This window comes from Patiria miniata, unplaced genomic scaffold, assembly GCF_015706575.1.
Source record: "Patiria miniata isolate m_02_andy unplaced genomic scaffold, ASM1570657v1 HiC_scaffold_3, whole genome shotgun sequence".
In the NCBI taxonomy this organism is placed as follows: domain Eukaryota; kingdom Metazoa; phylum Echinodermata; class Asteroidea; order Valvatida; family Asterinidae; genus Patiria; species Patiria miniata.
Genome location: NW_024037069.1, coordinates 19,435,605 through 19,449,654, shown reverse-complemented (window position 1 = coordinate 19,449,654; position 14,050 = coordinate 19,435,605). Strand labels below are relative to the sequence as shown.

Sequence of the window (14,050 nt, the reverse complement as noted above, 5' to 3'; positions counted from 1 at the left end):
GGTGATTCGTTGTCGTGTCAGTACATGGCAGTAAGCCAACGAGCAAACTTTTCTCACAAATGTTTTCAATGAACAAATTTTTGGGGTTCACAATTTGAATAGAAAAAAAAAGAAAAGACGTTTTGGCAAATCTGCATATAAGTTGAACTCGTGCAAATTCACTTCAGATTTATGTAGGAGTGTGTAACGGCTTTGATTGTCGCAGCAAATTGAAATTGGACGGCAGTATGTTATATTACATATCCTTAAAATATAAAAAGATAGCAAACCAGCGTTTTTGTTTTCTGTAATATTTCAAGGTAGTTATCTTTTATAAAAAAAGTATTTTAAAAACTTTATGGTTTTGGCATAGAAAGCTTTCTTCAATATCACCTTTAGGAGAAAAACAATTTTGGCATAGTTTTGGTGTACGAAGCTTTCTCAGCTATCAATTTCAGTTGCATTTAACAAATAGAAAGATCATTTTGATATTGAACTTGGAAGGTATTTGTGACACTTGTCAGTTGTTTACAACATACTCATCCCCATACTTCTATGAAACAGACAATGTGGGTTGTTGACCTTTTCGTTTAACCGTAAATTCAGAGGCATTTTAGCAACTATGCGGGATCCCAATGCCGCAACCTTTGTAATAAAACTTTCTAGGGGAATCAAGTTCCATTTAAAGTAACAGTAGCTGAGCTCAAGGCTTCCTTAATCCTGCAAAATCATTTTGAAACCGCCTAGCAGATTTTGAAGGATCCAGGAGGATTAGAGTTAAAACATGAAATCAATTGGCCCTGCTGAAAACCTTCCCAAATCCTCCAAAATCAATGAACTCAATAGCAAATTCTTTGAACTGCATGTAGAAACTTTCACTGAGTACCAAGTCCCATGTAAAGTAATAGTGGCTGGGCGCTACCTTCCTCAATCCTGCAAAATCCATCACTCTCTACGAACCCCATGGCACACTTTTTGTAGCTACCAAGTTTTAAGGGGTATTAAGCCCAATGTTAAGTAACAGTGGCTGGGCTCTACCTTCCTAAATCCTACAAAATCTTTTCAAAACCTCATGGCGGATTTTGAAGGATCCGGGAGGGTTTTTAGGGTTAATTGTCTACCTCCATCCGACTATAGCCCAGTCGTTTCATGCTGTGTTTGCAGATGCGTTCGATATCTCGGATCTTGGTCAACGTCAGTTCCGATTTCCAGTTGTTGAGCTTGGACGGCAGGACGAGGCCTTCATGTGGGCTCTGGTAGATGCCAGTGTGTGCGGCCTGGACCAGCTGGTGTTCCATTGACGGCGGGAGGGGGAAACCTTGGGTATATATAGACATCCAGGAAAAAGACATTTGAGAGGAGCAAACGTGGGCAGCGTCAGAACTACTTTTAGCAACACACTTATCTATGGGAGGTCAACTCAGGATTCAGCCGCTTCCATCAATACTGCTTGCCGGAGCCAAGTAATTCAGACTTGGCCTTAGTTTCACAATTAGTACGCTGCCTCTGGTCAAGTCAATGCAAACAGCACCACCTATAGTCAGAGGGTTTTCAACCCCCTCCCCCCCCAAAAAAGTTCCCCATGCAACTTTTCCCAAATCTGGGAAAGAAAATGTTGCAGCTGAATTTCCTGTGAAAATGGACTACATGTATATATGAATACTTATATATGCAAAGTGAAAATGTGAAGCATTACTTTTAAGCATTATATCAGTCATGCCCTAACTTTCACACTATTCACTTGTAAGCAGACAGCGAGTAGACAGCGCCCTCTATCGGTCACATACAAAGCCTGGCGGATTTGTCCCCTAAACTCAGTTTTGTATCCGGTTGGATTCGTCTCTGTCTACAGAATAAGTCTCTAATTACAAATCCAATGGATTTAATGTAAATTTTCGCCTCGTTGTGACATCTGATTTTTCTAAAGCAGAACGCAGAGCTACTTCGAGCCAGAGTCCAACAACAATCCTGTAGCCAAAACTGGACACAAAACAGAAACGTTGGAGGACCCCCCCCAAAAAAAAATAAAAAAATAAAAAAAAAATAAAAAAAAAGAACCAAAAAACGGCCCTTACCAATAAACTTGTAGATGTTGTCAGCCATACTCCTGGGCGATCGCACCAAGTCTTCATATCTCACCACGCGATACTGGCCCCTCAGTCCCCCTACCGAGTCCAGCAACAGGTCCATGTAGGCTGCCCACAGTGTAGCCAATAACTTGTGAGGGGTGCCTTGCAGATCGTAGAAGTGTTCACTGTCCAAATTCTTGAACTGGCATGGGGTTTGGAGTTGCTGCGCTAGCACCTGGACGTGCTGAGCCACGTTTGCGGATGTGTACAACCGCTTATTGTCGCGGAGGAAGTTGGCCACCCAGGCGCGTGGGTCACGGACGACGTGGATGTTGCGCATGGTGTCTCCCAGAATCCCTTGCAGCCACTGGAGTTTCAGTCCCCAGCTCCCGCTGCCGAAGTGCAGCACGCTCTGAGCATTCGGGAATTTGGAAGCATGGGCCAACAAATCGACGGTCTGGTAAACTTTGTGGGTGATATCCCCCTTGCTGTCCGATGGCGTGTCTACCAATTCTATTCTTCTCATTGTGAAATGTTTAGACGGATCAGTTTGTTTACTATTTATATCCGGCTGATGAAGTAATTCACTTGACTCAAAATTCTTCACAGCGCGAGCAGGCCGACTTAAGCCCCCGAACACACGGTGCCAACTCCAGCGTAAAGTTTTAATCTTATTGGTCAGGGCGGGAAACCTGTTTTCGTCTTTTGTGGTCCACACACATGCATCCAGAAAAGGATTGACCGAAGCTTGCATTGTCTCTGGAAGTTTGACAATGTCTGATGGTACTTGCACGTGAAGGAAGTCGGGGTTGTAGTAGAACAGCCAACCAAGGATCTCTGAGCCTGAGCCAGGCAGTGAAGTGATGACAACTGAAGGAAGACCGGCTGGGGAGGTTGGGGCTGCAGACTCTCTAGCTGTCGGTGTCGGAGTACAGGAATCGTTTTGGCAGGCAGAATAGTACAACATCCCCAGCATCAAGCCACCCATTAACACCATGGCGAGGAAAAAGTTTCTGGGCCTTGGGACGATTCTACGGAAGCGACGGTTGACCAAGTACAGCACCACCAATCCAAGCATGAGGGCTCCTAGAAATAGACTCATTGTGGTGAAACTGTCCGAGTTTGTTGGAGTCTTCATCTTGGTCCCTTCCAGTGTGCTGTTGATGCCGAACTTAATAAGCTGCATTCCCTTTCTTACGGTTACGTAACCCGGATAGCCAAGAAATTTGAGTCGAACATTTGGATTATTGTGCCTCGTCACTGTGTTGATCCTGTAGTTCATCTTCTCCGTCCGTAACTCAAATGAGACTCCCTCCTCTTTCACATCAAGGAAACTCATATCAACGATTGTTTCAGAGGGGCCGTAGAGTGCGTAGGCCATCCGCGTCAAACGGGATTTCAACTTCATGGTGACGTTGACAAAGTTGGTTTCTCGGGATCGGTACTCGGATGGGTGCGACTGCTTGGACAAGGATGCCTTTGGGCTGCGGCCTTCAGGAGTGACCCAGAACATCTTGTACTCCTCGCCCTTGATTGTCGATTTGGCACCGTAAAGCTTTTGCAACCGTGCCGGATCAAAGGTGTTCTCAACGCTGTTGAAGAACGCCGCAGCGTGGGTGAGCGGAGACCTGGATCGAGTCTCAACGTGATCTAAGATGACTAGCAAGTTGGGATTGAGAAGCACTAAGCTGCGGTAGACGGACTTCAAATTCATCTTGGGATCGTAACTATTCTTCGCCTCACCACTCATATGCACCATACCGTCACCAACACTTGCTGTGACTAACTCCCCACCATACGCTTCTACTCCCTCCCTACGCCATCGTAACCACTTATCACACTCCCCAAGCTGCCCCTCCCACGGCTTGAAACATTGGCTCGTAGGCGACGGTGAGAACAAGAGAACATTGTTCAAGTAGGAGTACTTTGGCCCGTACAGACCGTCGGTGATAAAAGGCTGTCCATTCGGGGCAAACACAAACATGTTCTGGTCTGGGTGTTCATGGCCCGGGTTGAAGCTCTTCCATTTACTGAGCCAAGAGGAGTACATGTTTCTCTGGACAACATCGAAGATGCCCCGGCCGTGCATCTTGCCAGATTTGAACGCCAAGAAAACGTCGTCAGTTACGCTAGGGTCCACCTTGCTGTAAGTGACCACACCCCAGTCACTGAAAACATGGAGGTCTGGTGTCCCGCTCTGAGGAGGTGCTTTAGGATGGATGGATGGGTCATACCACAGAAATTCTGTGTGGAGCGTGCACCATCTCTGCGACTCAGAAGGCGCCAGTCCAGACTTTCTGTCCATGACGCGATGGCTGCGTATTTTCTGGGCCAGCCAGTTCCCGTAACCGTTCCGCATCACAAAGGTGTCGAGGAAGACTAGCTGGCTCTCCGGACCATAGAACCAGTTTTTGTTGCTGTCGGCAATCCCGACAGTGCGCTGAAAGTTTGGCATGATGGTGTTGTAGTAGAACCAGAAGTGCTCCTTCAACCACAAATCCTGGGTGTGGTCCACGTCAAAGTGACGCATTGCCAAGTAAGCGTACTGAGTGACAGAGCGCGACGTGTAGCTTCCGTATGCTACACCTTCCTCCATCGAGCCATCAATGACGTGATTGAGAAGCGACATGGTTTTCTCAAAGCTTTCCCTGGCATGTTGGATCCACTTCTTTGATTCCGGTGCTTGGTGCACTGCAGAAACCAGACTCCCATGTAGCAATGAGACGTAATTAGTCGCGACGTGATTCTGTATATGCTGACTCCCCCAGGCACGGATTAGTGAACACTCATACATTTCTTTGGTGACGCTGATGATCTTCTTCAAATACAACGCCCGTCTCTCTTTGCCTAGGACTGGATACAGAAAATCAAATGCCGTGACCAACCCTGTTAATGAATGGGCAACCGGTACCTCGTCACTTGGTATCTTGATGACCTGCCATTTTGGAAAAGATACCATGATGTCCATATATTTGAATGCAAAGTCTCTGGCTTCGTGATCCTCAGGGTACAACACGCAGTACATTGCCAGGGCTGCTAAGTTGTTCCCATATACTTCGTTCCAGCGGCCACCAAACGTTTCGTAGTTCGACGAGGGAAGGTAGTGGTGCTGGTTACTGAGCATGGTCCGTGCGGCTTCCTCTAGCACACTGGCGATCTTACTGTGGGTGGTCCGGGCCTGCTTGATCAAGCTCGGTACCCGGTCTGGACTGTAGAACAGCATGGGATGAGTGGTGAACTGCGAAGCAACGCAAGTGACCACAAGCATCCATGCTGCTGTGAGAGTTAACCACAGCTGGCAAGTTCTGAGGCACGATGTGGGAATGGCCAAATGCGCCATACCACCCGAACTGTATGCTCTTTCCATCGCTGTATTGAGAGTGACCTGGGGTCCTGAGAGGTCAATGGTCACCTCCAATTCATGGCTCTGACAAATGTTCTTAGTTTAGCAATGCCGACTGACATTCCTTGACCTGTGCGTCGGCGAGTAATCAATGGGCACTACCTGAAAAAGAGGGAAATGTGATTTGTTAATACATGAATTCGAAATCCTGTATTCTGCCAAAATTCCACAAAAATTCCTAGAAAAGTCTTGAATTCCAAGAATGATAATTGAACTTGAGACATAATTGATAAATTGCACAAAGAAAGAATCGCTAGGCACAAACCGTGCAGGAAAATTGTGATCTCTACCCCAAGAAACTGTTCAAAATTGCAAAACAGGTGTAATTACAATTGAGAAAAGTCTGCTTTTGATTGTAAAGATGATTGTTGAGCAATAAAAAACATGTTTGACTCTAAGTTGATCAAAACAAAACAGGGGCCCTACATGATCGCCAATACGTCAGTCGTCAGTCGTCAGTGTTTCCTACTTCCATCATCCATGGTGACACATAGGGCCTACCATGCTTGAAATGTGACACTATTTAGTATTTAATTGCAATGAGTATTAACTCTTTCGCTACGGCGATCCGCTGAGAGGGGCAGACAAAAATTGTACATGTCGTATGGTAAGCCGCTGGCAGCGGCTCGGCGACGTCGCTATGAATAAACAGGGTATCCCCATGACGTGTGCCTTATCTACATAATTTATATCGTATAACCTCTGACCCTAGTTTGAGCCACTGCCATCGGCTCTCCGTCTCGCCGGGGTCTGATGCAGGTTATTTTGAGCAATTTGTTTACAGAGAGACATTTAAAGATGGTGGCGTCCACATCTACACACGGCGGAATTTCTGGTGAATTATTACGTACAAACGTGAAAAAAATCGGGAAATTAAATTCAGTAGGCCTTCTGTAGCGAAAGACTTAATAATAATAACAACATGCAGTTTTATTGCTCTATATACTAGCCTATTTCTTAGTCCGAGTAACTTGGACCCAACTTATCGCCTTTTTAAAAATTTGGACATGGTCTGGCGATAGTAGGGTCCAAGCCCATTCCTCGACCTAGACAACACAGTCACTGACAGTCCCAAAAACCAACATTTTCCAACAAAAAACATCAGATTTCACCTTCAAAACGGCCTCCAAATTACTAGATATGTCACCTGAGGTACAAGTAGTTGGTTTTTGGGACTGTCAGTGACTGTGTTGTCTAGGTCGAGGAATGGGCTTGGACCCTACTATCGCCAGACCATGTCCAAATTTTTAAAAAGGCGATAAGTTGGGTCCAAGTTACTCGGACTACCTATTTCTAATATTATTAATATAAAACAACATGCACATATAGGCCTACTCATTCTTATGTTCTTATGAGTCAAGCCAAATACCATAGAGCAAGGAACATGGGGCTATAGGCCCTATGTTCCTTGCTCTATGGTATTTGGCCTGATTCATGCAAACATTAGGGGTCCTTCATCACGGTCACCAGATCACACGAACTGAAAGTTAAACTTCGACAAGTTGACATGATCATGATGATTAGCCTAGTTATTTCCCATATTATTCCACCCAAGAAAAACAAAGTTCTTGAACCCGTTCCCGACAATGACGTGCATATTATCTTTCTAAAATCATCACGCACTTACCTCTCTCGAAAATTCTTGAAATAACCCTTCAGAACACATCACACGACGTGGCAAACTTCCGCAGCTCTGTACTTCATCCAGCTGTTCAGATCATGTAGGCCACTTTGTGGTAAACTATCCTTGAACTGGTGCCCATGTGTACGTGTCCTGTGACACATAAGTGATCAAGGGAAGTAAAGAGGGAACCAGACCGGTGCTAGTGATAAAAAGTTTACGTGAATGTCTCTATGCTTTTGAATGGTAGAAATCTATATTTTTAATCAATGTCCCACAATTGCCACAAAGGATATTTTGCGGTGCAGTGATTGTAACCTGTTTAAATTGAGTTGTTCATTCACGTCCGGCCAAAAGTTACAACTTACAAGGCAAATAAAGGGGATGTTACACAAGGGCGGATCCGGGGGGGGGGGGGGCCAAAGGGGGCCATGGCCCCCCCCCCCCCCCAAAAACGAAACCAATTTTTTTTTTTTTATGTGACATCGCAATAAAGGCAGCCAATGAGTACACCACCATCTTTTCCTAAAAAAAAACATTGGTTAAAGTGGTCAGAAATTGCCTCAGATCGCACCACAGAGCATCTAGAATCCAAAAAAATTTCGGGGCCCTTAAGCGGGCCCCGAACCCCATGCCTAAATTTTTTTGACCCACTTTTTGGGAGGACAAATTTTTTTTGCCCCCCCCCCCCAAATTGTGTTCTGGATCCGCCCTTGATGTTACAAAGGGGTGTTACCTGGGGATGGGAGGGGGCTAGGGCTGAGATGGGGGGGGGGGGGTGAGGAGCATTTTGTCTTCCCTTGGGGGAAAATAGATTGCTATATTTTAATTATCAAACGAGTTTCCCTCAGATTCAGTAAAGCAAAAGTTTCTAAATATAGGAAATTAAAAATGGTAGATGGTATTTTTTGGAGGGATTTTTCAGTTTCAATTCCCAAAGGCCAAGAATTCTGAAAGAAAAGTTCAGTGCAGCAAATTTTAACATATAGTTGTCCATTTTATCAAAGTACAAGTTTTGGATTTATACCACTTGGGTGTGGCATAGAGGAATAAAAGCTGAAATGACCTATTCGATGACCACCAGTTCTTGTACAATGTAGTTAAAAGTACAAAAAAAAGCTCAATTGATGAAATGGGTGGTTCAAAGATACTAATCTGGTGAAATCTTTTCAAATTTTCTGGGGGTTTTTTGGTCATGTGTCATGCAAGATATTTTCATGCTTTCGAATTGCTTAATTTGCCTCAAGGATTTTAACATAAGAGAATTAATAGACAATTCTTAGACAAATGACACGCAAAACTTAGTCAAGCTAATTTTCTTTGTTGCTACCTCGATCTTCATTATCATCAGCAAATACTCTCTACATAATAGACTCCATTTAGACAATTCAGCTCTGTATGATATATTTTGAAATTTGCACAAAATTGATGTTTCACAATTCTTTCAATTACTGCTCCATTTTTAATTTTCTGCCCACTTTGGCAGTTGGACATCTTTGTTTTTTTAGAAAAAAAAAATAAAACATTTACAGCAATGTTTCACAGTTCAAATGGCTATTGTGATTGCTCTTTGTAGTATACAAAATAATTCGGTTTTTTTTTTTTTTCAATTAAAAGAAAGATCAAACTAGATTTCAACTTTTTTTTAATTTGGAGACTGTGCATTGCTACTTTACCTACAAAACAAAACCTAACTTACATTAAAGGGAATGTACAACATTTGCTTTTGCTGCAATTTTCAGAAATTAATGGATTTGGAGGATTAGTATGTTATAGCACATACAGTATGTGACCCGCTCTGCAAAAGTGAGTCTGATGTCGCATAATTTCAATTCAAGCTTTTGCCATTTTGAAATGGAAACAGTAAAAATTTGCTCAAAATTTGGATTTTTTTGTTTTTGTTTTATTTTGGTTGTTTGATAGTTTTAGTTCAAATATTTTACACAGAAATGTAAATATTGTAAGAAAAAGAAAAAAAATTATGAATCTTTGGTCCTTTTCTTGGTTAGTTACAGTGTATTTGTAATTTTTCAAAGCCTTTTTTCTCCATTGAGACCTTTCTAGCTTTGCAAAAACTTTACAGAATGAAACAAGCACAACAGTGCAACCAAACGTCCTAGAGAAGTCCATGATATACCAAATGAAAGCTTATTTCATTCCCATTTTATTAATGTAGTTAACTCAAAATGTCAGTTTTGCCACAACAGACTCATTTTTGCGGAGCGGGTCACATATTGTTAAAATGACTTTTTTCACGTTTTTGGGCTTGTAGATGCTGGGAAAAAAAAACAAGAAAACCAATCATGTTCTTGCAGTCTGGTTCCCTGACCCACTTTAGATGAAACGGAGCAGTTTATAGACTTAAGGGAACTGTAAGGTCCGAGAATCAGTCTAACAGACTTGTACCTCTTCACAGGTGTGTAATCAATTGCAAAGAAAATGCGGAATAACTAATTATGAAAATTCGGAGCAGTTTTTGAAAAATAGCCAGTTTTCTCCAACGCTGGTCGGCCGACCAGCGTTGGAAAAATACAATTTTTCTTGAAAATGTCAGCACACCAGGAGCCACGATTTTACAGGATGCTTTAGACTGTCATTCCCTAGCAGTCCAGTAAGGTATTTCGTGATAAATTGATCATTTCGTTTTGTGATGTTTGCAAATGTTGTATCTTCCCTTTAACCAAGCTTACTAAGTAAATAAAAACTAAAAACTATCTTTGAGTTAAAAACAAGTTGGTTGGAATTACAAAAGCCACCGAATATTTCACTGATAATAGACTAATTTTGCCCTGTAGAAAAGCATGAAAAGCATGAAATCGTTTATCTGTAAAATGAATACAAAATTACCTTTTCGTACAATAAAAGAATAAAAATCATTCAATTTCCAAACATGCTACTGGGAAGTAACAAAAAAAGAGGATATTCCAAGCATTACAAGACTTTAAAAACAGTGGGGGTTTTTTCCTCAATTTTTAATGGCATATGTGTGAAGTGTTAATGAGGAAAAATTAGCTGCTCCAAGGAAAAGTTACATGGATGAATCTTCGAGTTACGATTTGAAGAAAAATATTTGTTCCTTTAAGAGACCAAATGAGTACAGAGGGTGCCTAGTAGTCTGGCCTGGCTGGTGCCACCATTGTATGTATATTAATACCCATTTTGCAAACGGGGGCAGAAACCAGGCTACCGCTGCAAGTATGTTGCGGGTTCACATGTGCAATTTTAAGAATTTGCAAAACTTCAAGCCCTCCCATCACAATCTCAAGTTACAAACATTAATTAACGGACATTAATGACACAGACCTTTCCAGCACTATTTAATTTTTAAAAAAGTAATATAGGTTTTCCCGGCCAATTTCCTAAAATGTTCATTCACTTCTGAAAATCGGTCATTTGTTTTCGTCTGAATTTGAGAATTCCTCTGGATACCCGTTTCATTTTCGCTACCAGAGCATTCGCTTCCATTTCAGTTCAATCAATTAGGTGATTGATCAGCAGTAGTACCTTTCGTTTATGTCCATTCAGATTCGTTCACAAGACTTCTTTTTCGCTTTTAGAGGGCGATTTCAAACATTCACCATTCTATTTCACTTTTAGTTTAATGCCATCGGCACCAGATACAATTAGTGGTTTCTTTTTCATTAACCATCATTCAAATTAGCTGTACCTGAAATCAATTTAGAAAAGGTTTGCTTGCGTAAATGAATGCACAGGTAACGTAATTGGCCGTCTGTTTCCCAAAACCGAATGCACGGACAATGAAAACGATTGAACTTTCGTTGAATTGAAATGGGATTCAAGATATGCATTCGAATTCATACGAAAACGAATGACTGATTCTCAGAAGTGAATGAACATTTCACGAAATTGGCTGGGAAAAGCTATAATAATAATTAAAATGTACAATTAATTTTTTATATTCAAAACAAAAACTTTATGATTTACCCAAGTTGTCAAGTTTCTAATTTGGTAAAGATAGATTTGAATCTGGAAGCTTACTTCTTTCGACCTCACATCTGAAGAAGAAATCATCTGCCAAAATTGAGCCAATTTTGTAAAAGCACACAATTTGTAAGAGCACAAAATTTACTAGCTTATACAGACATGTCACTGATCAGAATGACTTTTAAGTACTAGTTCAAATTTTGACTGGCTGTAAGCTAACACAACTGAGCGGTGAAAAGACTACAGCAGTTTGCCTTGCTTTACTGTTAACTTGGCGTCGCAATTCGGAATTTCCACATTCGATGCGACCGGATTTGAGTGTGGAGTAGAGAAAGCTTGACAATGTTAAGAATCTCAGGGATTTTCTTTTCCATCATCATCTGTTATCAATCTTGTCCTTGACTTCTTGCACCGTTTCCTTCAGCGACTGGCGATACGTCTTCTCCTTGCGTGGCGGATGCTTGACGTAGCCTTTCCGTCTGAGCCATCGGATCGTCATCTCGGTGGCACCGACCGTCACCGTGTAACGCAGCGGCGTGAAGATCTTGTACAGGGCGTAGGCCATCAGGGCATTGCTGGCTCCGGAGTTCTTGAGCGTGCCGACGTGGTGCTCGCTGACGCCGATTTTCAGGAGAAACGGGGCAATGTCCACACCCCTGTTTTGAATAAGGAAATAAAAGTGATTAGAATCAGTGGATCTTTTAGGGATAAACTTGAAAGACTATTTCATCAAAACCTGGAGCATTACAAAATAAGGAAGTGAGATATTTGGACCAGAGACTGCATGGAGAAACTTGGAGGGTTGGAGACTAAAGACCTGAGCTCATACCATGAAAGCCTCTGTAACAGTTTTCTTAGCATGTTAAATAGGTTTCTTAGCATGTTGATACCGTTTTCTTGTTGTCTGATTTCCTTAGACCTCACTATGCCATCACAAAATGGGTTTTTTTTATAATAAAAAGTCCTTCATGTGCAATTGTTGTGTGTGATATTAATAAGGGAATAAATGTGTGCTTGACCGGTTTTAAACATTATGTTTAAGACCGGTTGGAGTCTGGATACTGATAATGACCCGAGCCGAAGGCGGATTCTGGAGGGTCCCTATTAAACGTTGTGTGGGGTGTTAAGCATAACAAAAATAGATAACATATATCTGATCTGGAATGGCAAAGAGAATTCCAAACTGCAAACAAACCTAGATGGCGATGCACTTACATTTTTACAGCATAGTAGAAAGCACCAAACCACACAGGCGCAATAACCCAATGGACAGGGATGATGACGTAACCGTACGCTTTCATCATCATCTTCATCCGCGTCCAGTTACTCAGAGGTTTCCCCGTCTCATCATACATTGCCACGATTGGCTCATCATCATCATCATCATCATCATATTCTTCTTGCTCTTTGTTGTCTTTTCTCGCCTCACTGACGTCATCCCGGACTTTATCTCCAGCGTCCACTGCAGAGTCCTTTTCGACTGATCTATTCTCTTCCGTTTTTGATTTGCCGCTGCTCTCCGTTTTGGAGCTTTGAGTCAAGGTGCTGTTTCTGCACGGAGAGTAAATCTGGAAGCCACGCCCACTATCAAGCCCCCAACTGCTGTGTGATGTGATCAAAATGCCATCGGTTATCAATGGATGCGTCTTAAATCCATGAGGCAGGAGATACGAGTCTGGTACCCTGTGTTGGTGTGTAGCGATGGATGTGACAGGTGCATACAGATGTAGAGTTCGCTGACTGCTGTCTAATTTCCTGATCAGAGAAGCTGAAAGGAGAACCACATTTATGAAAGTTAAATGTTACTATTATTATTACCTGCAAGTCAACTGGCACAGGGGTGTGAATGAATCTCTGTGCCCTTCTGTTGCAGTGGCCTTATGCATCTCAAAAAGGCTATCAGTCAGGGGAGATTACCTCTTGTGGGCAAAGTAACCTTTCCCCTAAATTTAGCAGGGAAAATATTGAAAGATTTACTGAGAAAACACAGAAATGTTCAGACCAGTCTCATACGGTTTGTGCAAGGGGTAAAAAGTGATGGCCAGATATGGGAATCTTCCGAAATTTTTTTTTTTTTTTAACAAAACAACGAAACAGCCAATGATGTAACCACACTGCCCGACTCCTAGTGCTACAGTGGAACGTCGCTATACCGATCATTCGGCTATACCGAACATCAGCCTTGGCATGCTTGGCTCCCAATTTTTGTGTACAAAAACGTACCGAACATTAATGTTGTTGGAAATGTCAACAGAAGAGCGACAAATGGCTATTATTAAAAACTGTGTACATAATTCAATAGTCGCACATGTTCGAAGTCGTCTTTCAGTAACTACCAGGGCGTACTTGGTGAAGTTCTGCTACGGAATTGAAAATATTTAATGAACAACTTCGGCGACTCCACGTGTCATGCGTGTGGTTTGTAAATGCAACTACACAATAACAATGATCAAAAGAGGGCGCCAAAAATGTGTAAAAATCGTTATACCGAACGATCGCTATTACGAACAATTTCTGTGGATCCCACGAGTTGATTAAAAAATAAATTTACACAAATATTCACAATAACTGATAACATTGTCAATGCACACCAGTCCAATGTCCAAGTAGTTTAGTAACTCATATCACCTCTTGTAAACATTTTTAACATGAAACATGGCCGTAAAAATCCAAAATAAAAACCCAAAAACCGTAGGGCCTACTCAATCATTACTGATTACATCATGCAATGATTGTAATGCTGATTTTTATGGTTTAGTGTTTTATACCACACATTAAAAAATCATAATATGGAGCATGTTTACGAAACGCAGTCGCAGGCTTAGCACGGTTAGCTGCTGATAAAAACACCAATACCTTTTGTCCGTGAGGTGAAACAATAACCTTCTTTTACAATTTCTACGTCAGTGACAACTGCTCTCAATTTACTGAAACCCCGGAATAACGCCATGATTTTTACTTCGAAATCACAGAACCAGAACTCATCACGTAGAACTCTGCACGTAGGCCAAATAATGTAAATAAACCAAAGTG

The 14,050-nt window shown here is 42.0% G+C and overlaps 2 protein-coding genes across 2 annotated transcripts; both read right to left on the bottom strand.

The window, feature by feature from the left end:
• LOC119738593 (dermatan-sulfate epimerase-like protein) lies at positions 1 to 7,154 on the bottom strand. Its single transcript, XM_038213500.1, has 3 exons — positions 7,079 to 7,154; positions 2,055 to 5,553; positions 1 to 1,297 (listed from the first exon to the last, which is right to left on the bottom strand). Exons 2-3 carry the CDS (start codon positions 5,413 to 5,415, stop codon positions 1,089 to 1,091), a joined length of 3,570 nt encoding a protein of 1,189 aa, XP_038069428.1. The 5' UTR covers positions 5,416 to 5,553; positions 7,079 to 7,154; the 3' UTR covers positions 1 to 1,088.
• A 4,117-nt stretch (positions 7,155 to 11,271) lies between these two features.
• LOC119738334 (uncharacterized protein C18orf19 homolog B-like) lies at positions 11,272 to 14,050 on the bottom strand. The gene is made up of 3 exons (XM_038213184.1): positions 13,874 to 14,050; positions 12,233 to 12,785; positions 11,272 to 11,673 (listed from the first exon to the last, which is right to left on the bottom strand). Exons 1-3 carry the CDS (start codon positions 13,965 to 13,967, stop codon positions 11,394 to 11,396), a joined length of 927 nt encoding a protein of 308 aa, XP_038069112.1. The 5' UTR covers positions 13,968 to 14,050; the 3' UTR covers positions 11,272 to 11,393.